Source organism: Diplodia corticola, assembly GCF_001883845.1.
Source record: "Diplodia corticola strain CBS 112549 chromosome Unknown scaffold2, whole genome shotgun sequence".
In the NCBI taxonomy this organism is placed as follows: domain Eukaryota; kingdom Fungi; phylum Ascomycota; class Dothideomycetes; order Botryosphaeriales; family Botryosphaeriaceae; genus Diplodia; species Diplodia corticola.
The window spans coordinates 776,247-802,109 of NW_017971481.1; the positions used below are offsets into that span (position 1 = coordinate 776,247).

Genomic DNA, 25,863 nt, shown 5'->3' on the forward strand with positions numbered 1-25,863 from the left:
TAACTACCGATTGAGTCCGTCATATGAGATTCACAACATATCAAAACGGAGTGCAACTGCTTCGTTGAGAGTAGTTTTTTCAAAGCCACGTGCCCATCCTCTCCCTCCAACTTTCGTCGCGAGAAATGTAAGCACCATGGAAGATTAGCGGACAAGTTTCTGGCTGGGGCACGTTTGTTACTCATGACAAAGTACGTCTTGCATTCAATAGCCACAGGGGCCAGGTCGTTCATCTATTATAGTCTGCCAGAAAAAATGCGGCATCTTCCCCTGCTCAAACCAAACTCCCATCGTCATCATCTTCCGCCAAAGGGGTAAGAGCCTCGTCTAGGCGAACATGTTGATCGTCTCCTTCTTCTTGGCCTGCACCTCGAGGATGGCGTCGACGTAGTGCTCGTGGCTGATCTTGTTCTGGCCCGAGCGCAACGCAATCATGCCCGCCTCGACGCAGACGGCCTTGAGCTGGGCGCCGCCGAACTCGTCGGTGCTTCGCGCGAGCTCGGGCCAGTTGACCTTGTCGTCGACCGTCATCTTCCGGCTGTGGATGCGGAGGATCTGCGCGCGCGCCTCCTCGTTGGGCAGAGGGAATTCGATCTTGCGGTCCAGACGGCCGGAACGCAGCAGGGCGGGATCGAGCACGTCGACGCGGTTGGTGGCGGCGAGGACCTTGACGCGGTCGTCCGAGGCGAAGCCGTCGAGTTGGTTGAGCAGCTCCAGCATGGTCCGCTGCACCTCCCTGTCACCGGACTTCTCCGAGTCGAACCGCTTGGTGCCGACGGCGTCGAGCTCGTCGATGAAGATGATGGAGGGGGCCTTCTCCTTGGCCAGGGCGAAGCAGTCGCGCACCAGCTTCGCACCGTCACCGATGAACATCTGCACGAGTTGTGGGCCGGCGAGTTTGAGGAAGGTCGCATCGGTTTGCGCGGCACACGCACGGGCAAGCAGCGTCTTGCCCGTACCGGGGGGACCGTACATCAGCGCACCTGGGCAGGCAATGTTAGCAGAGACGGGCATGTTGGGGCTGCGAGGACGTTACCCTTGGGTGCCTTGATGCCAATCTTCTTGAAGCGCTCAGCCTCCTTCATGGGCCAAACGACGGCCTCGACCAGCTCCTCGATCTGCTTGTCCAGGCCTCCGACGTCCGTGTACTTCTCCGTCGGCTTCTCATCGACCTCCATGGCCTTCACTCTGCTGTCGTACTCGGCAGGCAGGGTATCCAAGACCAGGTAGGAGTCCTTGTTGACGCCGATCAGGTCGCCGGGCTTCAGCTTCTCGTGGTCGACAAGGCCGATGAGCGGCAGGAAGATGGTCTGGCGTGTCGAGGTCTTGATGACGGCGGACTTGCCGACGCGGGTGGCGTCGAGATCGATGTTGGCGCCCTCTTCGGCGGCCTCGGCCGTCACGTCGAGATCGAGGATTTCGACGACGTTGCCGACGAGGTAGGGTAATTGTCTGGGGGCTTGAGGTCAGGCGTGGTGCTGGGGCGGGAGCGGGAGCAGGGGCGGGGTACCTGTTGTTCTCGATCTTGTCCATGTTGTCCTTGATCTTCTCGTGCATGGTGGCCTTCTCGTGTGTTAACCGCTGGAACTCGCTCTTCATGATGCGCATGTCGTTCTCCAGCAGGCGGCGGCGGGCGACGATGTCGCGGGTGCTCGAGTTGAGGATGTCGGCGTCCAGCACGTCGTCGTCCTTGTCGTCGGCGTCCTTCATCTCGGAGTCGCCGGGCTGATTGGGCTTCTTGCCATCCTGGCCGTCGTCCTTCCTGTCGTCCTTGGCGGAGCGCTCAATGTCATCGAGATCCTCCAGCGTCGACATGGTGGCGGCGGGGCGGGGGTGAGCGAAGCGGTGGCGCACGGGTGGAGCAGAGGAGGTGGAGACGGAGCGCGGAGGGTGGGCGAAGTGGTTGGTTGGGTGAAGCTGGGTGGATGTGGTGTTGGAGGCAGAGCTGCGGCCGCTGACGCTTAGTGCTTGGCCGTGGAGCCGTGGAGCTCCCGTCCCGCCCGGGCTTGGCGCCGATTATGTCATCATGTTTTTTGGTCTGTCTACTACGCAGCTAGCTACCTCCTCAAATCCCTAGATCACATTCCCTCCGTCCGGCAGGTTCAGAGTCCTGTACCGGGACATGTAGTCGTCGTTGTTGACTGCTTCGTGTCAGCCAGGGGCAAAGGAAGATGGGCGGGGGCGCTCACTGTAGCCACCGCAGAGCCTGCGCTTGCCTGTAAATGCTGATCGGCCGTGGAGGACGCGCCAGTTGTCGAAGACTGTGGTGTGCATTTAGCAAAGAAGCCGCCAGCACGGCAGGGAGGTGCCTTACTCAACGGCCGGCCCGGCTTCAGCTGCTCCCAGTACTCGTTCTCAGCCGATTTCAGCAGTTTATTCCACTCCCTAGCCGCATCGTACCACTGTTGGGTCAGGGACAAGCGTCCTTGGAATGACCCTCTGTCCGAGTCGTTCCACCGGATCTGGATCAGCCTCCTCCCGGCCGCTATGTGGTGCAAAACCGGGAAGAAGCGATGAGGGGTGACGACGATGCCGTCGTTGCCACTGGCGTGGCCACAGAAGGAGATTTTGGATAAATGCAGGTATGCCTCTGGCTCTTTTTCCTTGAGCTCCATAGCAACCTTGAATCCGTCGACGAGCAGCGAAGCGCCGCCATCGCCGTCGGTGTGAGAGAGCAAATGGAACATCTGCAGCCCTGCAGGATCGCTGAAATACGTGTTGTCCGTGTGCGCCTCCAGCGCCATCGAAGTGTAGGCCGTGTCTTTGGACGCAAGATCCGAGGTAAAGTCCCAGAAGCCACCTGACCAGTCAGCCGCGCCCTGCAAGTCATGACGGCTGCTCACCATAGTGCGTGTGGCGGATGAAGGAGATCCTCTCCAGCAACTTCTGGGTCGCTTCGGGCGTGGGCGGGCAGCCGTCGACATAGGCAAAGCCATATTCCCGCTAGGGGTGCGTCAGCAATCATCATGGCCTCGACCAGCAGGGCCGCGTACAATCAGTGCCAACCACTTGCCGACGCCCTCGTCCGAGTGCATGACCGTCTCGTAGTCTATCTCGGGAGGACTGGACTTGATCGAGCTTCCCCACAGCGTCGGCCTGGGGCTGGTCAGCTTGGAAGCGTGCGGCAGCCATGATGGTTGACGCACCTGAATGCGCCCCAGATCCGAGTGGGTGCGTCTTTATGAGACGCTTGTTGGACAAGGAAATGCTTGGTGAAGCGACCGCGGTGGCCATCGCTGACTGCTCTCGTCAGTCCCATGCATTCGCCGAAGCAGTGCTCCATCCTTACAGAGTACGTGAACTTCGTCGCCAACTTCAGAGCATTCGGTAACGCTGATGTCGGCTGGGATCTGGACTGTCGTCAGCGGGCGCTTGGCTGTGTGCAGGGCAGTAAGAGGTACCGCCCAGGTGTCGACTAGACGCTGTTTCGTCTCGGGATGGACACATTCAGAGCATCGGCAATAGTCTCTACGCCGTCGGTCAATTCTCGTGTGCAACGGAGGTGTGGCGGTGCGGACCTTAACCAAATCGCCGGGCTGTCTTGGATTAGCAAACTGTGTTTCGACTTAGTATTTGCACGCGTCTTACATGGGCGTTCCCTGGGTTGTTGTGGAACTCCGCACCTGGATGGCGTCGTGTAGAACAGTCACGGCATACGGCTTTGGGGCCGGATCATAGGCCGCCTTCACGTTTCCCAAGGGGTTTTGCGAGCCCCTCGCGTGTGTGGCGACAAATCGCGCCTGGGCGCGGTTGAGTTAGCTGAGACGACGAGGAAGAAAAGGTGGGGAAAAAAAATACTGGCTGAGGGCACTGGAAGAGCGAAGCGCGAGGTCTGCGGATGGCAACAGATGCAATGCTTTACGAGTCGTCAGCGTACAGCGAAGCAGCACCGCAAGGGATAAGATAGTGTACCGACGACCCAGTGCGGGCCGCATAATCAGGGAGCTGGCCATAGCAATTGCTGCGACGATGTGCGACGATGGAGGCCGGATGAAGTTGGATGGTCTGATGTTGTCGTTGTCGCCGCCGGCTTCCTCCCGCCCGGAAAATCGGAAGCCGTGCTGAGCACTCGGGCATGCCCTGGACCTTCGCGTCCTGGGTAGATAGTCCGCTTCCATGGGCCTGCGATGATACTATACAGCCGTCATGTGCATTCTGAACCTTTGTCGTGAGGGGTTCTGGCGAGTTATTTGTTGTTGCATGATCCGCCCAGCACGTTTAATTTAGAGTACATAAAGCACAAAATCAGTTGGTTCTTTATCGCGCAGTGGATGGTGCAATCCACTTCAAGATTGCCAAGCATTGGTGAGGTGGCCGAGTTGGTTATGGCGCCAGGTTAAGGTTATAGCTTAACGAGTTTCCTGGTGGGGCAACCCGCGCGAGTTCGAGTCTCGTCCTCATCATCATCCTTTTTTGCATCTTATTCATGTCAGCCAAGATGGTGGAGCAGTCGTCGTTGCTAAATGAATCTTTTTTTCTTTTTTTTCTTTGGAAGGATTGCTGGATGCATACTGTTCCACCCCGTAGGCCACTACTCCTAATTAGCCGGCTAATTACGCGTGAATAGCCCGCTAATTATGCGGTGTTAGCTGGCTATTCACGCATGAATAGTCCGCTAATTATGCCGGGGTGGAACAACACCCACTCCCGTCCCTACGCGTCCGGGCTCGCGTCAATCCACGCGGTATTCCCAAACTCGCCGCTAAACGGCCACTGAAACACCTTCTCCACAGCGTCGTACGGCTCATACTCGTCCGCTGTCAACAGCCTCGTCACGTTCGCCGCCCTCCTGCCCGTCTCGTTCCAGCCCGGCCCAAAATCGCCAAACTCGGCCATGAAGGTGTAGTTGTTCGTCCTCGGATCCGTCGCCCCCCACGGAATGTACCCGCCGGCCTTGATCGAGTCGTCCAGGTACGTGTCGGCGAAGATGCTCCGGTGCTGCGCGTTCCACGGCCGCCCGAGCGCGCACTGGCCGGCAATGTCTGTGAGCGACGCGTTGGCCTTGCGCACCTCCGAGCCGTGCACGTAGACGCCGTACTTGTTGGCGAACGTCGTGTTGGTGCCCTTCCACGCCGTGATGCCGCCGCCGCAGGACCGCAGCGAGAGCAGCGACGACTGCATCCACGCCGTGCCGAACCCGTACAGGAAATCCGTCTGCCCCGCGATCGTCGAGCCGTACACGTACGCGTTGCCGAGCTTGCCGATGTAGATCTGGAGGGCGTCGAGGTCAGCAATTCACCATCGTCGTGGGGGGAGGGATTAACCGGGCTACCCACCGTGTCCTGGTAGCTGTAGAACCCGCAGTAGTAAAACCCGGCGTTCGCGTAGCTGACGCTGATTGCCAGGCTCGGCCCGGCCGAGTACGGCGCATAGTCGTTCACGAAGTCGACGTTGTACGCGCGGAAATCGGCGTTGCCGAACGGCGTGTCTGCTGGCACCGCGTGCCCCGTCGGCCCGCTGCCGGTCAGACTGCTCTCGAGCGTCGGCGCCACCGTCAGCACAGACGTGTAGGCGTTGTCGAAGCTGTTGACCGCGTTGCCCGTCGCCTGCCGCCAGAGGACGGTGACGCCGTTGCTGGTGGCGTTGTTGGGCGATGCCGTCTGGCCGAGGAGGGTGACGGGCCCGGGACGCGTGATGTTGACTTGCTCGGTGTAGGTGCCCGGCAGCACGAGGATGGTGGCCGGTGTGGTCGTGTTGCCGAGGGAGAGGATGGCGGACTGGATCGAACTGAAAGTCGTGTTGCTGGTGGTCGTGGTACCGTTGGCGCTCACAAGGAGCGTTCCGGGGCTGCAACCATCCAGGGGGTTGGCCGTGGGCGCCTGACAGTCTGCGCGGCTGTAGGCATAAGAGCCTGGGAGTGCGGACAGCAGAAGTAGAGTGCACAATTTAAGTGAAGCGAAGACGGCCATGGCAGCGAAAGCTCAGGATGCCCGATTCTGTTGGAGAGCAGGAACACAGACATGTCAATCTCATCCAAGTACCTGGGCGTCCGTGTTTATCAATATTTCAGCAAATGCGCGGAATTACCAGAAGCCGGGATTCGTACATGTGGGCCGGGAGAATCTTGAGGTGTGAGACGAGTCGATAACCCTGCTCGCAGACGGGATATGCAAGCCATAGCGTGATACGCAAACACGATAGATGGCATATGCGCCTAGGAAATGGGTTTCTGGGGAAAGTGTGGGGTTTAACCGGACGTGGGGAAGGCAAGGATCTTCATTTCTTCCACCAGTAGCTTTGCTTTGCTCAGACCTCCGAACCGAGTCCGACGCTTGGACCCAGGGGTAGCATTGGGTAAGCTTTGGCGAAGCAAATGCAAGGGGATCCGCCGGTTTCTTGTTCGCCAGAAGATCAATCGCCAGCTCTGAAAGTCATTCTGCTGAGGGGGTGCGTGTTTGTTAACATGACGTTGATTCATTGCTAGGACTTTGGCATCCTCCGCCTGCCTGACTAGTTCAGAGCACGCATGGTAGAACACGGCTTTCCTCTTCCGCGGTTGGTTCCCCTGTTGCGCTTACTTCTGCTGGTACTTCTCGCCCGTACCCGCCTTGACCGCCGGCCTCTGCGCGATCCTGTCGATCCACTGGAGCAGGTGTGGGAACTGCTTCAGGTCCTCCTTGGTGAGCCCACTGAACTCCCACTTCGCAATCCACGGCCAGGTGCCGATGTCCGCGACGCTGTACTTGCCCTTGCCCTTGCCGGCCAGGTACTCGCGGGGCTCGCCGCTGTACTTGCCCGACAGGTGGATCTCAAGTACGCCGTAGACACGCAGCGTCTCATTGCGGAAGCGCTCGATGGCATAAGGGATCTTCTCTTTGGCAAATTTGCCGAAGTGGTTCAGCTGGCCCTGGTATGGCGCTCCGCTGCCTGTTCGTTTACGTCATTAGCATCCATGTGCGCACATGTGAAGAATGTGAGGAAGAAGGGGGAGTTACCGTGCCAGAAGAAGAGCCACTGCAGCGCCTGACTGCGCTCGAGGTCGTCCTTGAAGCCAAAGGCATCGTCCTTGTCGTACTTCTTGAGCAGGTACAGGAGCTCTGCTGATGTCTCGTGCACCGGGAAAGGTGGGTTTTGTGTGTTGTCAATAATGATTGGAATGCGGCCGTTGGGGTCCAGCCGCAGGAACCAGTCCTTCTTTTGCTCATTCGTTGCGATGTTGATAAGCGTTGTGGTCCATTCAATGCCGTAGACCTGGGCGAGTTCCTCCAGGAAGATTTGGACCTTCTGGCCGTTGGGCGTGCTCTGAGTGACAAGGTGCAGGCCCTTGGCGTTCTTCACGTCCGCAGGCGTGTCGTCGCTGTAGAGGTAGGACATGTTGCGCGGGATAGTATGTGAGACAAGAAGTTGGATACGAGCTTGAGAGGTAGTGACTTTGTTGGCCAAATTCAAGTGCGCGGATTGGAATTGGAGCCCAAAGGCTCTTTTAAAGTCACGACCGAGGACTGTGGAGCCGGAAGTCGCGCGATATGAGCTGGTGATGATACAAATGTCCCGTCATCTGTCAGGGAGCACGCAATGCCCCGCAATTACTAAGCCAGCTGCTTGTTGCCCCGCACGCAGCTGCTTCGGGCCTTACCAATCGCCGAACGCGAAGTTGTCACAAAACGTCTAGACTTTGCAAGGGATGTGCGGAGTACACAGTAAGCGGGTGCCTGTGGGGCAGTGCTATGCATAATGTTTGCTCTTCATTATTATTTGATTATCTGCATTTACGACGTCAGCTCGTGTGTGGCTTCTCTCCAATAGACCCCTGCTCAAACAGCAACGTTGACGGTACTGGCCGTCACGCTATTGCTCGCGCCATTCAAGACACCGCCGCCTGCAATGAGAATCTCTCCCTCGGTACCCCACGTCGTCAGGCTGCGCGAGTACGAAGTCGTCTCAACCGTGTCGACATCATACCAAGCGCTGGCATCACCCAGAGCCCTGTTGATGAAGACTTGCGAGTCGGAGCCGCAGCTGACGACAATGGTACCGTTCTCGCCGCCAGCAGGAGTCCAGACAACGTACGGAGAACCCACGGGTACAGTGCCGTTTTGACTGCGGATGACCTGGCCTGGGGCCGAGTCAAACAGGAGCGGGTCTTCCGACAGGCGGTAGTAGACAGCGAAGCTGGCCTCCTCAGCGCCGTAGAACTCGTACGTGAGGATGTACTGGCCGTTGGGTAGAAGAGCAATGGTCGTCATGCCAGGGCGCCAGTCGTAGGTCTCGTAGGCAACGTCGTCAACGACATCGCCCCAGCTGACAAGGTCGGTGGAGACCTGATGGACCAGCTTCTGGCCGTGATCGGGGTCACGCTGGTCCGAGTAGTAGGTGATGATCTGGTTGTTGTATTCCATGAGGAAAGGCTCCCAGACAGGGGTCTCGCCGTTGTTGGGTAGACCACGGCCTCCATTGGCGACTGACGAGACAAACTCCCAAGTGACACTTTGCACCAGTTAGCGACCAACAATGTTCAAGCCAGCGGCATACTCGACTTACCCTCTATCCTTGCTGGCATAGATGTCAATCTTTGTGTAGTTGAGGTCGGTGGGAAGCGCGTTGCCTGCCAAAAGAATGGTGCCCGCTTCGTAGTCGCCATAAGCAGCCTTAAGCTCGTACAAGAACGGCTGGTAGCGGTTTCCCCAGTTGTTCACAGTGTCGTTGACCTTGGAAAGCTCGTACCAGCTCTCGCCTTTGTCATCGGAGCGGTAGACAGGATACCACACGAGCGGAGGCTCGGGCGAGTAGTTTTCCCAGGTGGCAAGAAGGGCATCCTCTTGCTCTAGGTACAAGGTCCTCGCGTACAGTGTCCTGGGAACAATGTAGTCCGAGGGCGGAGTGAAGATGGTGACGTGGTCGAGGGCCTGCGCAAGGTGCGACAGAGCCGCAGCGGCGAGGGCGAGCGAGAAGCGCATCTTGAGGAGGGGCGATTGCTTGCAGAGCACATTGCTGCAGTCAACCCCCCGGTTTTATACTCGTGCAGCGAAAATAGAAGCACAACCAGCTCGGGCCTGGGAAATGATCTACGCGAGTTCAAGAAAGCTAGTGAGGGGCCCCGGTGGGCGGACACCGCCCGCGTGGAGAGGACTGGGGAAACAGGCTCGGCGCATTGGTCCGCGAAACCTTGTCGACCCGCGCCATTCCGTACAGAGTCTTTCCCGTAGAGTAACAAAGCCGTGCGTACACAATGCATTCCGTCATGGTAAACCCCTACAGTAGCACTGACGTACGCGTGGACGGACCGGGGTAGCACCACAGGAACAAAGCTTGAAGGGATGGGCCAACGCCCATCGGAGCGCGGCATGGACTGATACTGAGACAGCAGTCGGTTCGCGAGAGACGGAATATGAGTGTGGGCGCTGGCATACGCCTCGCTGGCGGTTCCTTGTTTCGTAGCGGAAGGACAGGCGGCCAAGATCAGGCGGTGCTTGGGGTGGTGGGGTACCTGCGTGCCGGTGTGAAGGTGGCGTGTGTGGCACATCCACCGGCTGTTCTGATGTTACCCGGGCGAGATTCCATCAATCAGGAGACTGCAGCTGTAGCATGAGTCGGGCCACGCGCGTGACCCGGGGCAAAGCTGGAGAGCCGCACTGAAGCATCGCGAGACCCAAGACTTCGCGTATTGTCGGTAGCGACGAGCGGCGCATCAGTCGGCCGCCATGTCCCGGAATGGCAAACGACCGGTCGAAAGGTGTCAGTTCATATGGACGGGTGGTGCCGCGAGAGAAGACTGACGCGCAGCAGCGTGGCAGGGCTACGACAGCACGTCCTCAAGGAAATGCGGAGAAGCGGAGGCAGCGGAGGCAGCGGAGGGAAGTGTCCGAGGCGACAAGCGAGGCCGCAGCACGCGCCCACGCGTTCGACGGCGGTGAGACGCGGCAGAATGCGCTGGAGCCTGGCCCGCTGATGAGGTCATCACCGCGCCGCTTCCATTATCGGCCACCGCAGCAGCCCTCACTTTGGCTTCCATTGTTGCCGCCGCGGCATGCCCCGTGCTGCCATTTCCCTCCGTCTGCTGCTGCGCACATCTTTCTTGCTCCTTTCCATATTCTGAATCCCGACCACCGCCGCATACCGTGGTCATCGGCAGCTCGTCGCCATCACCGCGCGCATTCGAGACACCGCCGCTGGCTCCGCTATCCACTCCCGCTGTGCCTCACTTCACCAACCACCTCAACAACGCGCCATTTCTACCGTTACCGCTACATTGAAATCCCCACTGCCGGTTCCCGCTCTCGTGGTCGCGCCATTTCCCTTGTCCTGAGCCGTGGCACCGCACAACGCAATGTTGGACCCGTCACCTAGTGACGGAGGCAGCCTCTCTAGCGCGCTGTCCTCACCCAAATCCGATATCGAAAACCCCGCCGAAGTCGACGACCAAGTGCCGTGTATCGGCAAAGGAAAGGGAAAAATGGAGGAGACATCGGGTGCCGAGGAACTGGACACAGATGGCGATGGCGATGGCGATGAGGAGAGCAGGCTGAGGTTTCTCACCACTGTTCGCGACCAGGATGACATTGAACGCGATATCGGCCGTCAAGCCGATAAAATGCTCACGGAGCAAGCTGACGAGCGCGACAACAAGCGTCTGCAGAAAGCTTTGACCGAGAAGCAGCGCTGCACCACCCAACTGAGGAAGCTGGAAGAGCGCCTTGCCGGTCCTGGCGGATCCACCATCAAAAATAAGATCAGGAAGGATGTTGCCGACATGGAGAGTCGCATCGAGACATTGACTTCCGATGTCCAGCAAATCGAAAACCGCATCGCCGAGAGGCACCATCATGGCAACGCCGACGACCTATTAGAGGTTGGTGGTAATCGTCAACAACCGAACGAGAGTCGTCGAGACTTTCTGATACGCACCGGCAAGATCACTCCGTTCTCGAGAATGGCTCGCCCTCCGAAGAAAACTGCTGAAAATGTGAGCGACGTGCTTCTTGATGCTGAGCTGGGTGAAGATGAAGATGAACAAGAAGAAGAGGATTTCGACGCTTCGTTCGCCCCCGAGGGTTCCGTGTCTCATCGCAATTTGAAGAGACCTGGTTTTGCCGAAGAGATGAGCGAGACTGGTTCCACCATCTCCGAGGAGGACGCACGATCTGCGAAACGCCGCAAAGTCAAGACCACAGACGAGGATGATGGACTCCCGGAAGCATCGAGTGTCGAAAGTCCACAGTCAGATGACGCATACGATCCTGGAATGAGCGATCGCCAACTAGCCGTTCTTGACTCAACTGACGAAGAACTCGATGGCGTTGAAGATGACGACTACGACATGACTACCCCAGGACAAAAGCGCAAGACAAAGCCGAAGCAAGCAAAGCCCAGGGAGAAAGCAAAACTGGACGGCGAGGGTGCTGACGGGGAAGAGGACCTTGCGGATCTCGACGATGGAAATGAGGCTCATTACCAATCCCGACTCAACAAATGGGTGAAGGAGCGTAGTGCTGCCCGTCACAGGGCTCGGCATAGACGTAGCTCCGTTGACGCCTATCCCCCGCTGGATGAAGATGACGAAAAGCCAGAATGGCAACAAGCTCTTCCACACATTCCCGACACAAACTTCGATGGTGGCTTCAAAGTTCCCGGTGATATCTATCCCAACCTTTTCGACTACCAGAAGACTGGAGTTCATTGGCTTTGGGAGTTGTACAGCCAACAAGTTGGTGGAATCATCGGCGATGAGATGGGGCTAGGCAAAACTGTTCAAGCAATCTCCTTCATCGCCGGACTCCATTATTCTGGCAAACTCAACAAGCCAGCGATTGTTGTGTGTCCTGCCACTGTGATGAAGCAGTGGGTGACGGAATTCCACACCTGGTGGCCCGCCCTTCGGGTGTCGATCCTGCACAGCTCTGGCAGTGGCATGATGGATATGAAGAGGGAAAGCCAGATGGAACAGAATATGGAGTCACGGTCCTTATCGAAGAAAAAGCCGCTGACCAAGTCTGAAAAGTCTGCAAAGAGAATCGTCGACAAGGTCAAGGCTGATGGGCATGTTCTGGTGACGACTTACTCCGGTCTTGCGACTTATGGCCAGTTTCTCATTCCTACTGAATGGGAGTACGCCGTTCTGGACGAAGGGCACAAGATTCGTAACCCGGACTCGCGTGTCACCGTCTACTGCAAGGAATTACGCACGGCAAACCGCCTCATTCTCTCCGGTACCCCGATGCAAAACAACCTCGACGAGCTCTGGTCATTGTTTGATTTTGTGTATCCAATGCGCCTCGGCACTCTACCAGAATTCCGCACCTCATTTGAGGTCCCTATCAAGCTTGGTGGATATGCCAACGCATCAAACTTCCAAGTTGAAACAGCTATGAGGTGTGCAGAGGTGTTGAAGGAAACCATCAGCCCTTACCTCCTGCAACGCTTCAAGGTCGATGTTGCTGCAGATTTACCGAAGAAGACAGAACGCGTCCTGTTTTGCCGGTTGACGGTACCCCAGAGGAAGGCTTATGAAGAATTTCTTGGGTCGTCAGAGATGAATTCAATTCTTGATGGCAAAAGACAGGCTCTTTTTGGAATCGACATACTGCGCAAGGTCTGCAACCACCCTGACTTGATCCATCATAAATCGGAGAAGTTCAAATCCGACCCGAGATACGGTAGTGGGTCCAAGTCTGGAAAGATGCAAGTAGTGAAGGAGTTGGTTCAAATGTGGAAGAGAGAGGGCCACAAGACTCTTCTGTTCGCCCAACACAAGATAATGCTCGACATCCTCGAGAGGTTCATGAACAAGCTTGGCAACATCAACTATTTGCGTATGGACGGATCTACCAGCATCAAAGCCCGCCAAGACCTTGTTGACAAGTTCAACAACGATCCTGGCCTGGATGTTTTTCTGCTGACAACCAAAGTTGGAGGTCTTGGTGTCAACCTGACAGGCGCTGATCGGGTCATCATATATGATCCAGACTGGAACCCTTCCACGGACGTGCAGGCTCGAGAGCGAGCGTGGCGTCTCGGACAGAAGCGCGAGGTTGAGATTTATCGCCTCATGACGGCCGGTAGCATCGAAGAGAAAATCTATCATCGCCAGATCTTCAAGCAGTTCTTGACGAACAAGATTCTGAGGGACCCAAAGCAGCGCCAGACGTTTCATCTTAAGGATCTGCACGACCTCTTTACGCTCGGTAATGCTGACGATGAAACGGAGACCGGAAATCTCTTTCAGGGTACAGAAACCCGAATCTCTGGTTCGCCAACAGGGGCTCGTGAGAAGAGCCCGAAGCCGGATGAAGAGATGTCGAAGATCTATGGAATCGAACGCGGAGAAGATTACCGGACAACGGAGACTGGTGCCAAGTCTTCCGGCAATGGAGAGCAACAAGCTGGTGCTCAGCCTGCAGGCTCAAACAAGGACGAACGCCTGATGACCACCATTTTCGCCCGCAGCGGCGTTCAAAGTTCGGTCGAGCATGATTCGATCATGGGATCCAACAGCAAAAGGAACATTGTCGGTCCCGATCCAGCAGCAATTTCCAGGATGGCTCGCGAGAATGCCGAAAAAGTTGCGCGTGAACTTGCACGCTCGGCGGAGATTGCTCGAAACACGCCAGCCGGCACAGTGACCTGGACCGGAGAGGCCGGTACCGCCGGCCGTCCACCCACCCCTCCGCCTCGAAGAGATCGCTTCGCCACGATGCGAGGAGCCCTCCGCGGCGGCCGCGGCGGCCGTGGAGGTCCGTCATCTGGCTCCGTACTCTCCCACCTCTCGGTCCGCCAGGGTCGCAATGCCCCCACCGCCAACAGTGCAGCCCGCCGTGCCGCGCCTGCTACTTCTGCGCGTGGCCGTTCCTCCACTCCACTCAACAACGGCGCATCTCGCAGCGACTCGGCGTCTTCGTCTCGCGGAGACACTCCGCGGCCCGCGGCGGATCGCAAAAAGGACTTGGAGGGCACGGAGCTGTTCAAGGCTATCAGGGACTTCATGCGCACCCACGATGGCGTCGTGTACACGGAGATGATCAAGCAGCAATTCCAGTGGCAGGTTGGCGAGGGAAGGGAAAAGGCGGAAGAGTTCAGAGCGATGTTGAAGATTCTAGCGAAGCTAGAGAAGCCAAGTGGGGGCGACGGAAGGGGTAGGTGGACGTTGAAGACGGAGTGGAAGTGAGCTGGTCGAGGTGTGAGACGATGTTCAAACCAGATGGCATGTCAACCGCACAGGCCGTAGAAAGAGGGGCTGCTATAGAGACCATTCGGAGACTTGGGCTTACAACAGCGTACGATAAAGACGAGATGAGGCGTGAGTTTGGTTGGATGGACAAGAAAAAAAAAGGATGGGACGATACCCGGTATGGGCTTTATGGTGTCATGGTTTCTTTGCTTTTCGGAATGATACCACTGGCGAACGGCCAATGATTACTTTTTTTTTCTCTTTAGGGATCTAAATAGGCCTCTGTAACATAAAGATGATGTATTGAATCCTCAAGAAGCAGTGACGGGAAATGGCTGATATTAGGGGTTTTGTCTACAAAGCGTAGCACTTCTAGCATCACGTAGACTAAACCGTCATCTTTGATGCATCGAGAATCCTCGGCCGAAGCGGGCTAGTCGAGGGCCGAATTCACCGAGAAGTCGGCGTTGTTCGTCGCCGACGATGGGAAAAGGGTGTGCAGTATGGGGGGTCGGGTTGGAAGTAAGGCCGACCAGCCTTACTTACAAGAGTGTGAAAAAGGGTGAAACGTGTATCAGTGTTTGCTTTTGCGGCTCCGAAAACAAGTTTTGCCAACGATGCCGAGACGGCCATGCTGCGAGCTTGAAAACGTCTCGAACAGTATGAGGCGGACTCATATGGGGTCGAAGAAAAACAACACGCTGCTGTACGGCTGGCATAGCAGGAAATACCTAACGGTAAAAACATATAATAGGTGTATGGCTCAAGAAGATAGTCCCAGGTTTATACATGGCCGTTCTAACAAACCGCGAAATAGTCTCCTACTGGTCCACACGTTATCTTGCCAGTCAGCCCCGCTGATCATACCTTAACTCATCATTCAACGTCCTTTCTCCCCCTATGACTTCGGCCTCGGCTTCGGCCTACCTTTCCTCCCGAACCTATCCCGGAGAACTGATCCTTTGATATAAAACCGGTCAAATAGTCCTGCAAAACACCTTCAGCTTCTAGCTCTCTCGACACATATATGCTCTTCATTTATCCAAACAAACAAACGAACAAATTCCGAAAATGTCAACCCCAAGCCTAAAGATCCTCGTCATCGGCGCCGGCATAGGCGGTTTGACAGCCGCCATCGCGCTGCGCCAGCAAGGCCACGAGGTCGAGGTACGTATGCTCTTCCAAGAAGGGAAAAAAGAAAAACGAAAAAAAAGGAAACAGCTCTCCCCCACACCTCAGCGCCATTTCACTCCCCCCCATCCGCCCACTATAAAACGGCAAAACCCAGACAGCTAACCCACCCACCCACCCCCTGCATAGGTCCTCGAACGGTCCCATCTCGCGCGCGAAGTCGGCGCCGCGGTGCACCTCGCGCCCAACGCCACGGCGCCGCTGAACTCGCTCGGCATCCACCCCGAGCGGTTCGGCGGCACCGCGTACGGCGGCGTGGCAGTGCGCAACGGCGGGGCGCCCGACGACGCCGCGGCGCTGACGGTACTGCGCGTCGCCGTCGACGACGAGGCCGAGAGGGCGCGCTCGTGGCAGGCCGGCTACTGGCTCGTCCACCGCGCCGACCTGCACGCCGCGCTCAGGCGGCGCGCGGGGTGTCGCGTCGAGGGCGTGGACTGCGCCGAGGCGGAGGTGCTGTGGGTGGCGGGCGGCGACGACGATGCGGCGGCGACGATGCGGGCGGATGTGGTGGTCGCGGCGGATGGAGTGCATTCGGTGGTGAGGGAGGCGGTGGTGGGGAGGCGCGTGGCGACGAGGTCGTCGGGGAAGTGTTGCTATCGATGGCTGATGCCGTATGAGGCGCTTGTGGACGACGAGGAGTTGAGGATGTTTGCAGAGGAACCGGGCGTGTTGACGGAGGTGTTGGGCGGGGATCGGAGGATCGTGTTTTATCCCTGCTCGGGCGGGAGGTTGATGAATTTCGCGGCATTTGTGCCAGTGGAGGAGGTGGGCGAGATGCAGCCAGGTGTGCGTGGTTCAGTATGGATTTCCGGGACGTGCTGACTGTTTTAGGCTGGAACCAATCGGGCAACAAGGAAAAACTGCTCGAATCCTTCTCTGGGTTCGCGCCTTCGGTCAGGAAGATGCTGGGGAAGGCGCCGGAGGGCTCGGTGGCGGTGTGGGGCCTGTTGGATATGGAGGTGCTCCCCACGTGGGTCAATGGGCGCGTGGCGCTGCTTGGTGATGCGGCGCATCCGTTCCTCCCCTGTACGACCACCTTTGAGAACGATCCCGGAGCAATGGCTGACGGTTGATGCAGACATGGGCCAAGGAGCGGCGCAGGCGATTGAAGACGCCGTCGCATTGGCCACGACGCTGCCGTCCAGCACTGCAGTGGAAGACATCCCCCGCCGCCTGCAGCTGTACGAGAAGAGCAGAAAGGAGCGAGCAGACTGGGTGCAGGAGGCCACTCGCGGCAGAGGCCAAGACGACAAAAAGCGTGAGCTCAGTGAGTACCTTAATGATCCTATCCTTAATTAGCTCCTGTACTCGTCTAACAGGCTACAACAGCGGAGGTAAAGTCGCTGATAGCCCGTTGCATCGAGCACAATGCTCAAAGGCACGCTCTCGACGTTCTCCAGGCGGCTAGTTAGCATGTTGAGGCAGATAGATGGTGAAAATTGAGTTCTCGGTCTGTACGTACTATTGTCTGGGTTCTTCCACCGTGACGCCACCCGGAGACGGCCGAGCCGATGTCTTTGCTCGGCGCGAGTCGCCTACACTTACCTCCAGCTCCCTCCTCTGCTGGTGTTTCTCTAGGTCAAGGTTGAAGCCATCTAATAGCTACGCGGTAGCTCCAGCACCTTCTCGCTGATGTAGTTCAGAATCATCTCTCGACTGACTGGAGCAATCCGCGGCACCAAGCACTCCCTGAACCACCGCTCGACATCATATTCGGCAGCATATCCCATGCCGCCATGGGTAAGCACCGCCCTCTCGCACGCCGTGAAGGCTGCCTCAGCCGCCATGTACTTGGCGCTGTTGCACGCCACGCCGAGTGAGTGCGGCGTGATGGAGTCATCCGTCTTGCTTGCGTCAAACAGCCGTGCAGCATGATACGTCGCCAGCTTCGCTCCCTCAAGCTTCATGTACGCGTCCGCCAGCGGATGCGCGATGGCCTGGTTCTTACCGATCGGGCGCTGGAAAACGGTCCTCTCTCTCGCATACTCGGCCGCCTTGTTCAACGCCGCGTACCCAAGGCCCAGCGCCTCGCCGGCCAACAGGCACCTCTCGGCGTTCATGCCGTGCAGAATGACCTTGAACCCCTTGTTCTCCTCGCCGATCAACGTATCCGCCGCTATCTCGTAGTTGTCGAAGAAGACCTCGTTCGCATCGACCGCGCGGCCGCCCATCTTGCTGATCTTCCGCATGTCCAGCCCCGGCTTTGCTCTGTCCAAATCGATGCAGAACAACGACAGCCCCTCACTCGGCTTCCGCACCTCCTCCACCGGCGTGGTGCGCGCCAACAGCATCATCTTCCGCGCCACCTGCGCACACGTAATCCAAATCTTCTGCCCCGTCACCTTGTAGCCACCACCACCACCCTCTCCCTCCGTCTCCCTCCTCGCCACCGTCCGCAGCCGCAGCGTATCCAGCCCCGCATCCGGCTCCGTCACGCCGAAGCACACGCGCCACTCGCCGCTCACCACCTTGGGAATCACGCGGGCGCGCTGCGCGTCGGTGCCGAAGCGGGCCAGCGGCTGGGTGGCGTAGACGTTGGCGTGGACGGCCTGGGCGCCGGCCATGCCGGCGCCCGACTCGGCAATCGTCTGCATCATGACGGTCGCCTCGGAGATGCCCAGGCCGCTGCCGCCGAGGGCCTCGGGCAGCGCGACGCCCAGCCAGCCGCCGGCGGCCAGCGCGGCGTGGAAGTCGGCGGGGTCGGTGCCGGTGGCGTCGCGCTGCTGCCAGTAGGCGTTGGGGAATCGGTCGGCGCAGAGGGCGGCGACGCCGGCGCGGACGGCGTGTTGGGTGTCGGTGAGGATGGCGGTGTCCATGAGGCTGGCGGGTGTGTGGCGGGGCGCGGTGGTGGAGAAGGAGGAGGGGAAATGTGGGAGCTGGTTGCGGTGGTGATGGTGGGACGGTGGCAGCTGCGGTCGTCGGGCGCTCCTCGTGCGGAGGAGCGCCATGGAGAGGCGGGTTGCTGCCGATTGGGATATTCTCGTCGCCATTGATGCCGTGGGTGGTGCTATTAGAGGCAAGAGGTGGAAATTGGGCTTCTCTTATTTTTGAAGGCCGGAACCTGGCTATGTCATAGGTCCCCGCGATCCCCGCCGAGACAGGGATCATGTTGCCGAGCGGCCGGGGAAAGGCAGGGCTTATAGCCGACTTGCACCAGCATCCTCGCTGCTGAGACACAGGTGCATACAATTCATGCGAAAAAGCACTTCTGTCAATGGCAAAGAATGAGCCTCGAGTACCGATGCGACGCGCTCGTCTGGTTATTGTCTTGCGGGTTGGTTGGTGCCTTCCACCACCGACGATTACCTCATTCGGCAGGTGTGCAGTCAGGGTCCAGTTTCAGATCGGCGCTAGTAGTTACATACAATACGCACGGACGTGCCTATTGTTCAATTGATCAATTGAACAATATCATCCTCTTCTCTTAATTACTGGCTCGCTCGCCCCTCCAACGCTAGCACCGTCTTCTCTTCTACGCCGACCTCTTCTTTTCGACACTGACATCGTCTTCTCTCCAACACCTGATTTCCACTCGATCGCGCTGGCGCGACCACAACCACCACCGCCTTCCCTTACCACGCCACCACCTGTGCTCGACCACCGTCCGCGTCAAACCGATACAACCTCAGCCTCTCAGACAGCGACCCACCCAAGATGGTTCAATCGAGGAGCACACAGCGCCGACGCCAAGGCCAAGCCTCTGAGCCGGACCACAGCACCCCTGAACCGCACACTGGGTCTCGGGGGAAGTCCTTTCCGAAAACAATCGGGGAGACTCGGCAAAGAGTCGAAGAAGCAGAGAAAAGAAAGAAAGAGCTGGAAAATGTGCTGGGGGAGAACGCTGAGGAACTCAGCGCATTGAACAGGTTTATCCAACTGGAGAAAGAGGTCGCAGCAAAGAGGAAGGACCTTGAAGAGACGGAGAAGCAGTTCCAAGAGGCTTGGAATGCCATCAGCACAGATGCTCAAGCCAGTGGTCAACCCACATCGTCTCCGCCTTCTACAGGTCAGCCTTCTACAGGTCAGCCTTCTACAGGTCAGCCTTCTACAGGTCAGCCTTCTACAGGTCAGCCTTCTGGGCTGAGAACCTCGGCACGGTTGGAGGCCAGACGCCGAGCCAATGGCCAGCTTACATCGTCTCCGCCTTCCACACGTCGGCCGTCAGGGCCGAAAACCTCGAAGTCGGAACAGTTGGCGAACAAGCGCAAGCATGACATGCTCGCCAGCTATAACGATGATGAAGGAGACGACGATGAATGCCCTCCCCCCAAGCATCTCAAGTCAGAGAATCCAACGGAAAGCGACGAAAGTCGCGTGGAAGAAGAGGCTGAAGGCGCAGTCAGCCAGACAACACAGGAGCTGGACACAGCTCCGCTGCCGGGACGGTGTGGCGAATGGTCCGAGAAGCGCGCAGAGGAGATTCTCGGAGATTACCTTGCTTGCCCTCTTGTTCAGACGACGCTGAACTATCTCGAGTCGGACCTGAGCGAGCAGATGATTGAGGAGCTACGCCACACTCTGGACACAAAGCCAGGTGCTCGTCTTCACTTGAAGACACTGCGAAGGCACTGGGGAGGAAGGATCGACTACTTCCAGTTCCGTGCGGATGAGGACGACGAACGGGCACCGCTGAAGACGCTGAGTTGGAACAAGTATCAGCAGAGTGGCCACCTCGTCTCCGACCACCGAGGATCCGGCCCTGAGGGCCAAAAACGAAGTCATACGGCGTACAAGAAGAAGCTTGAAACACCTCTCTTTGGCTACGGCGAACCCAACCCGGAAGTATCACCCGACTGTGGCGACCCGAAAACCCTCACAACTCTCTACCAGTCTTTCCTCCGGACGACTCATGCCAGCGACGACCCTTGCTTCGCTCACACAGGGGGGCTTCTCGGTTCACAGGACAGATGCCATGGATGCGGAATCCTTGGCTACGTGGAAGATCTTGATTGAGTAGCCATCTTCTACATGCACGAGATCATATCGAAAGGGTGGCTCAGAAAAAGAACGGATACAGTCTGGAAGGAAATGGAAAAGGAATATCTCTCTCTTTTTGCGGTGGCTTTCTGAGGATGTGGATAGGAGATCGATGGCCACATGAAACTTTGCATTCCAAGCCTGGGGCTCGGCGGCGACATGGATTTGAGAGAAAAGCGTTGCAGGAGGCCTTTGAATTTCCATAGCGTGAAGTTAATAGCAGTGATCAAGACTTTTATCCCACACCCTTCTCTCTTGACTTTCTGAGTCTGTATTGAATCCCTGGTGGAGTGCAGCTCCGATCTACAACATGTGAACGATAACACCACTTAATGGTACCGCATTAGCCACAGGCGGTAGAAGCAAAGGAAATAGGAGTAATCTCATACTTGTGTGTATCATCGGCCAGACCGTGCAGGATGCAGTATTCGATGGTTGAATTGCGAGATGCAGAAAAGTGGAATAAAGCAAGTAGCAGGCAACGGCTATCCTTCAAGCAAGATGAAGAGTGAATCATGTACTTGCGACGAGCGGTATAGCGAGGGGACTATACATCACACGGGTCACCCGTTTGACTCGGGGGGCGGCGACAGACGACCATGCACATCCGAGCAATCCGACCAGGCTGGCATCGGTCATGTGCTTTGGAAACCTGACAGCTCGCCTCGCACGAATGGCTTTGGCCCGACACTTGCATCGTCGCAGTGCCGAAAGAGAACAGGACCACATGTAGGTAGCCAAGGAAGGAAAAGCGGGTTAGCAATAGACAGAGCAGCGGCACCAAGAAAGACAAAAGCAAATCCTTCTTCCTTGGGCAGCGCCGGGGCCACAGCCAACGACTCGTCGATGGCTTGGCTAGCCCGGCATGATAAAGCCGCGTCCGTCTTCGATCAACCTCGGCACTTGCACCCGGCGTGCTCGTCCGGACACAAGCATATGTATGTACCGCGCGCACGCGAAGGACGGGCTGACGGGCCGCACGAGGGGCCCGAGTGCGTGCGTGTATGCGTGTGTGTGTGAGTGCAGGTGGCTGGCTGATGGAGCGGGCACTCATGCATCCCTTTCTGAAACCACACCCGCTCGCCCCGAGGCTACGTGCTTGACTCGTTCCCGGGGGCGAGAGCGCCTAAGGTACAGACCGGTCGTTGATGGTCGACGCGCAGGCGCGGGCGCGGACGGCGGGCGAGGCGCCCCGGGGCCGGACGGCCAGAATGTCGTCAGCATCCCTGCTTCGGATCGCAACCCGTTTGGGGAAAAGGAACGAGGGAGAAAGAGGAAGGAACGCACAGGAGGAAAAAGAAAGGAACGATGAGAAAAGAAATGAGAGAAGGAGAGAGAAAAAAGAGAGAAAATAGTAGTAGATAAATTAGGTAGCGGCTGAGCTCATATCCCGTGGGAAACCGTTGCGCTTCCGTGGCTGTACGGCATCGGTGAACCTGGCCAACAAGGTCCTGGCTGCACATTTGTCACGCGCATAGCCACGACAATCGTCCTTTCGCAGATCAGGGCGCATAACATCATAAAAATTGAAAACAAGCAAAAAGACGCAGTTTACCTCATCGCGATAAGAAAGAAAAAACCATCTGGGAATCATGCCTACGCGAAACAACCGGCGCACGACGCAATCCGCCCACCTGCCTTTCCTCCGCGTATACGAGAGACGGACGATGCGACCACGGCAGTCGTTGATTAGCGGCCGGTAGTGGTGCAGGTGGCTGGCTGGCCGGCGGGCGCCATGATTGAGTTTTGGGCGCGGCCGGAAGGGGCTGCGGACGGACCGGCCGGGCTGTCGACGACGACGACTCAAGGCCGCTGATCTAGAGTACGCTTAATCAATCTGTAACCGGGGGAGCGACGCCCGGAAGAGATTCCCCCCTTCCCATCCCGCGGCCCGCTGTTAATCTTTTCCTGCCGCCAAACCTTGACTTGACTCGGAACACATGCGACCGACGTCAGTCAAACTCAGCCCTAACGGGGGGACGTCTCCTGAGTTCCCGCCATGGCGCGAGAATGCAAAAGAAAGGTCAATGACCAAGGGTTGTGCATCCAAAGACCACCCTCTTTGTAGCAGCAAGCGTTGCAGCGTCGTCGAAGCCGGGAAATGGTCTTGTACAGGCATGTCGGTTAAGGTTTTGCCGTCGTAATCCTACCGGCGAATATCAGACCATTCGCGCAGCTGTCTCACAGCCGCATGGGTGAAGAGTCATGGAGATTTGAATCGGGACAAGGCGAAAATCCTTCTTGTGGACAATTATGGCTAACCGTCTCCGCCCGTCGCCGTGCAAGCCAGAAGTGTGGTGGAATATATATACAGGGGTATAATTGGTGCCATCCTTGGGCCATAACAAAGTAAAAATGCTTGTTGAATGATTGTCAAAACGCCGTCCGCTGTCATTATGCCCGCTCATGTTGGCCAACGTCCATGAAAAAGCCCCTCTCGCTCTGCGTGAGGCTGGGTGTTCTTGTAGGCTCCGGCGGTGGCAGCCTTGGCGTCGCCGGCTCATCGCTCCCTGGCCGCGTCCGTTGTTGCGTGACCACCGTCACCACCTTGATGCCATCGTTGCTTCCCCTGATTGAGTCGCTGGGTTCCGCCGTCATCACGGCGCTCTTCTCACAATTCGTCCTCACCGCATTGAGCTGCCCGTCCCGCCGAGCCAGCTCCAGGTGCACCGTGTCACACTCTCCGCGCTCCTGCTCGCTCATGCTGTCAAGCGTGTGGTGGTTCTTTGTTGCCCCAAGTCCAAGCCGGGAGTTCCATGTGCGGCTGCGGTGCCGTGCTGCTGAGCTCTGCGATCGCGTCGATCCGAGAAGACGCGGGAAGATGCGGTTGACGAAGGCTTTGAAAGTGGGTAGCGAGGCGCAGATGATGGCCGTGTCGATCTCAACTGTCGACCACAGAGCAGCCCCGACGTTGTCGTACGTGACGTCGTGCGAGTACGAGATGCTGTAGATGGATGAAAGCCGTAGAATCGAAGTAACGGTAGCACTGAATCCATTGTTAGCCCATGTCTACTGAACCACACATGAGCGACGTACAAAGTTCCGAGTGCGAAGATGCCCATGAGTGCTATCTTCTGCTTCAGGGGAAGGTTGAGACTCTTGATTACAGGCATCGGCAGAACGACAAGGACAATGTCGAATACAATGTTGGTGGATGCATGCGAGAACCACATGGCGCCAAAGTTGACACAGTGGCCCCCTCTGATCGATTTATCCCAGAAGAAGGGAATGGGAGAGCAGTCGAAGACACTGATGATGACCGTCTCGATGGTGAACATGGTGTTGAGGACCAATACTATGCGGCAAGCCACCTGCATCTTCTTGACGGCAAAGATGCGCAGATACTGCAGTAGAATGGAGATCTTCACCAGACCGACGGCGCCGTTGTAGAAGATGACGCTCACGTAAAAGTACTAAGCACAGGTCAGCAGAAGATTAGGGGACAAAGAGCCGGCTTCACACACCTTGGACACCTCTGTCTGGTTGGCCAGTGACACTTGCCAGACGTGCTTGCCGAGACCATGGTGAACCTCTGCCAGGGGTTAGCAATAGAAGCGAATGGGGTGGAGAAGGGGTAGACGAACGCAATATCATCATGACTGACATGACAATGGTAAAACTCTGATGACAGGTCAGTCTACGGCGCTGGTTGGGAGATCCGACGGTCACGGTACCATTGCAGCGATGACGAACCAATCATCGGGCCCAAAGCTTTTCACGACACGAGTTCGAATGGCGATACGGGAGCAGAGGATGATGAAGGCCAGCACTGTCATGGTGACGACGGTGGCGGCGAAGCCGGTGCCGTTGGCGGAAGTAGCCATGACGGGCTATGGGTTGGGAGTCGAGTGAGGTTGGGAAGGCCAGAGGGGACTAGAGGCGGGTAAGAGGAGGGCGAGGGCGGGTATTATCAACAGTCTGGCGGACGACATGGCGAAGCTTAAGCGCAAAGGATGCTCGCAGGGGCTCCAGTCTTCTGTCGATGCCAAGGGAGGCACAGCGGAAATGCTTCGGGCGTGAGCGGAGCACACGGAGATCCTGCCAATGATCAGAGGCGAGCGGGGGTGACCACTAATGGCGGAGGAGCCCAGGGTAGGTGGGTAGGTAAGCGACCCCGGGTTCCTGCGCCGGCAGGCTGGGCCCCCTGGTCAGCAGCGCGGCCCAAGCATGTGGACGCAGGCTCGCGACTCGGTGGCTGGCTGTTTCGCGTTAAGACACGGACCCTTGATCCCCACGATGGCGGCCACAGACTGCTGACAGATTGTGCTCGGCATTATAACACAGTCCCAGACCCACGCAGATCGGCGTCGATAGTCACAGGCTGATCGCACCGCATGGGACGACGACTGCTGTCTTGGGCCTTAAAACGGCCGGGATCCTTCTTTATTTCGTTGGTGAGGTGCTCTTTGGGCGAGCATCGCATGTCGTTCGCCCGACGGGCTGGGTCTCGCACGAGCTCTGTCGCCATCGCGCGAGCTAGCTGCACTGCACAGGAAAGGAGACTGGCGGAGCCCGGCCGCCAAACAACCAGAAATAAGACGGCTTCGGCAGGGATGATGCGGCTTTGGTCGTCCGGGACAGCTGGCAGGCGGCCGGCGTCCGGCGGCTGGCGGATGGCAGATGGCAGATGGCGATATGAAGCGTGGCCAGGGCTGGAGGCGGGAGAGACAGCACCAGGTCACTGCGTGCGCGCGCTGGCGGTGGTTGCTGGCATGTGTGAGTGTCGGGAGCTGGGCAGTGAGGAGTGAGGTCGTGGCGAGGCTGGCCACGAATTCCAGGCGTGCGGCAGCCGATGGGCGAGCCGGATCGGCAGGCGCTGCGTCAGTTGGGAGAGGTGGAGTTCAAGCTCTACCCGGAGATTTGCTTGCTGACAGGCCCATGACTCTGCCCGCTGTGCCGCTCAACATCGGCCAACGTTAACCACACGCCTCGACACACTGCAGCGTCCCCGTCGCCCTGCACGCCCGCACGCCTCCGCATGCGCACTCTGGCCGCAGCCGGACGGCCCACCTGCATCTCGCTCGTCTGCGCAGATCAGCTCGCCTCACCCCCCGGGCCATGCGGGCGGTCTCGCGGTTTGGTATGACGTTGTGGTCGCCTGTGCGCGGCGATTGGCAGCAGAAATCGAGCCCCAGGCGTCGATGATAGTAGTATCTCGCCGTTGCAGCCGTCAGCCCATTGCCGGCGCCGCTGCGCCGCTAGGCTCTGGCGACTTCGCAACGCTCGCGACCACCGGACCTGGCGATCGCGCACCCCCCCACAAAAGCCTCGATCCGACCGCGCCAGCGGCCACTCAGCAGCTACCGCAGCCCTAGCCGGGTCGACAGCTCTGGTGCCTTGCTATGCCGAGGAGATTATGCCAGCCGATCCTGTGCCGTCACAGGACCGCCTTTCGCACGCGCGGTAGCCAACGCCGTGCCTCGACTTGGCCGAGAGATGGCCGTTCCGCTTTTCGGCCTTCGATGCCACAGGCCTCGCTCTCCCACCACCTGCGCTGTTGCAAGCTGACGCCGCGAGCCAGGCGCTGCTCATTGCGCCAGAGCAGACGATGCATGTCAGCGTTTCAAGCGACTGCGCCGCGATCGTCTCGC

General features: G+C 58.0%; 10 protein-coding genes across 10 annotated transcripts; 3 read left to right on the forward strand and 7 right to left on the reverse strand.

Moving 5' to 3' along the window:
* Positions 1 to 327: 327 nt before the first annotated feature.
* On the reverse strand, positions 328 to 1,815 carry BKCO1_2000255 (26s protease regulatory subunit 6a; the record flags this gene model as incomplete). The annotated part of the gene is made up of 3 exons (XM_020272458.1): positions 328 to 983; positions 1,037 to 1,452; positions 1,511 to 1,815. 3 exons carry the CDS (start codon positions 1,813 to 1,815, stop codon positions 328 to 330), a joined length of 1,377 nt encoding a protein of 458 aa, XP_020134965.1.
* Positions 1,816 to 2,073: 258 nt separating this feature from the next.
* On the reverse strand, positions 2,074 to 4,118 carry BKCO1_2000256 (trimethyllysine dioxygenase; the record flags this gene model as incomplete). Its single annotated transcript, XM_020272459.1, has 12 exons — positions 2,074 to 2,141; positions 2,190 to 2,261; positions 2,315 to 2,800; positions 2,844 to 2,943; positions 2,994 to 3,096; positions 3,147 to 3,240; positions 3,290 to 3,350; positions 3,402 to 3,468; positions 3,519 to 3,536; positions 3,589 to 3,740; positions 3,799 to 3,856; positions 3,913 to 4,118. The coding sequence occupies 12 exons, from the start codon at positions 4,116 to 4,118 to the stop codon at positions 2,074 to 2,076; spliced, it is 1,485 nt and encodes a 494-aa protein (XP_020134854.1).
* Positions 4,119 to 4,653: 535 nt separating this feature from the next.
* On the reverse strand, positions 4,654 to 5,909 carry BKCO1_2000257 (carbohydrate esterase family 8 protein; the record flags this gene model as incomplete). Its single annotated transcript, XM_020272460.1, has 2 exons — positions 4,654 to 5,211; positions 5,277 to 5,909. 2 exons carry the CDS (start codon positions 5,907 to 5,909, stop codon positions 4,654 to 4,656), a joined length of 1,191 nt encoding a protein of 396 aa, XP_020134855.1.
* A 605-nt stretch (positions 5,910 to 6,514) lies between these two features.
* BKCO1_2000258 (glutathione s-transferase) lies at positions 6,515 to 7,314 on the reverse strand (the record flags this gene model as incomplete). The annotated part of the gene is made up of 2 exons (XM_020272461.1): positions 6,515 to 6,867; positions 6,936 to 7,314. 2 exons carry the CDS (start codon positions 7,312 to 7,314, stop codon positions 6,515 to 6,517), a joined length of 732 nt encoding a protein of 243 aa, XP_020134852.1.
* Positions 7,315 to 7,754: 440 nt separating this feature from the next.
* Positions 7,755 to 8,897, reverse strand: BKCO1_2000259 (bnr asp-box repeat protein; the record flags this gene model as incomplete). The annotated part of the gene is made up of 2 exons (XM_020272462.1): positions 7,755 to 8,427; positions 8,482 to 8,897. 2 exons carry the CDS (start codon positions 8,895 to 8,897, stop codon positions 7,755 to 7,757), a joined length of 1,089 nt encoding a protein of 362 aa, XP_020134853.1.
* Positions 8,898 to 10,267: 1,370 nt separating this feature from the next.
* Positions 10,268 to 14,101, forward strand: BKCO1_2000260 (dna repair and recombination protein rad26; the record flags this gene model as incomplete). Its single annotated transcript, XM_020272464.1, has 1 exon — positions 10,268 to 14,101. The coding sequence occupies one exon, from the start codon at positions 10,268 to 10,270 to the stop codon at positions 14,099 to 14,101; it is 3,834 nt and encodes a 1,277-aa protein (XP_020134827.1).
* Positions 14,102 to 15,175: 1,074 nt separating this feature from the next.
* Positions 15,176 to 16,707, forward strand: BKCO1_2000261 (fad binding domain protein; the record flags this gene model as incomplete). The annotated part of the gene is made up of 5 exons (XM_020272465.1): positions 15,176 to 15,271; positions 15,425 to 16,079; positions 16,127 to 16,321; positions 16,374 to 16,562; positions 16,625 to 16,707. 5 exons carry the CDS (start codon positions 15,176 to 15,178, stop codon positions 16,705 to 16,707), a joined length of 1,218 nt encoding a protein of 405 aa, XP_020134826.1.
* A 183-nt stretch (positions 16,708 to 16,890) lies between these two features.
* Positions 16,891 to 18,243, reverse strand: BKCO1_2000262 (acyl-dehydrogenase; the record flags this gene model as incomplete). Its single annotated transcript, XM_020272466.1, has 1 exon — positions 16,891 to 18,243. The coding sequence occupies one exon, from the start codon at positions 18,241 to 18,243 to the stop codon at positions 16,891 to 16,893; it is 1,353 nt and encodes a 450-aa protein (XP_020134829.1).
* A 706-nt stretch (positions 18,244 to 18,949) lies between these two features.
* Positions 18,950 to 20,248, forward strand: BKCO1_2000263 (tropomyosin beta chain-like; the record flags this gene model as incomplete). Its single annotated transcript, XM_020272467.1, has 1 exon — positions 18,950 to 20,248. One exon carries the CDS (start codon positions 18,950 to 18,952, stop codon positions 20,246 to 20,248), a length of 1,299 nt encoding a protein of 432 aa, XP_020134828.1.
* A 2,418-nt stretch (positions 20,249 to 22,666) lies between these two features.
* Positions 22,667 to 24,096, reverse strand: BKCO1_2000264 (uncharacterized protein; the record flags this gene model as incomplete). Its single annotated transcript, XM_020272468.1, has 5 exons — positions 22,667 to 23,258; positions 23,309 to 23,685; positions 23,737 to 23,804; positions 23,857 to 23,893; positions 23,947 to 24,096. The coding sequence occupies 5 exons, from the start codon at positions 24,094 to 24,096 to the stop codon at positions 22,667 to 22,669; spliced, it is 1,224 nt and encodes a 407-aa protein (XP_020134823.1).
* Positions 24,097 to 25,863: the final 1,767 nt, after the last annotated feature.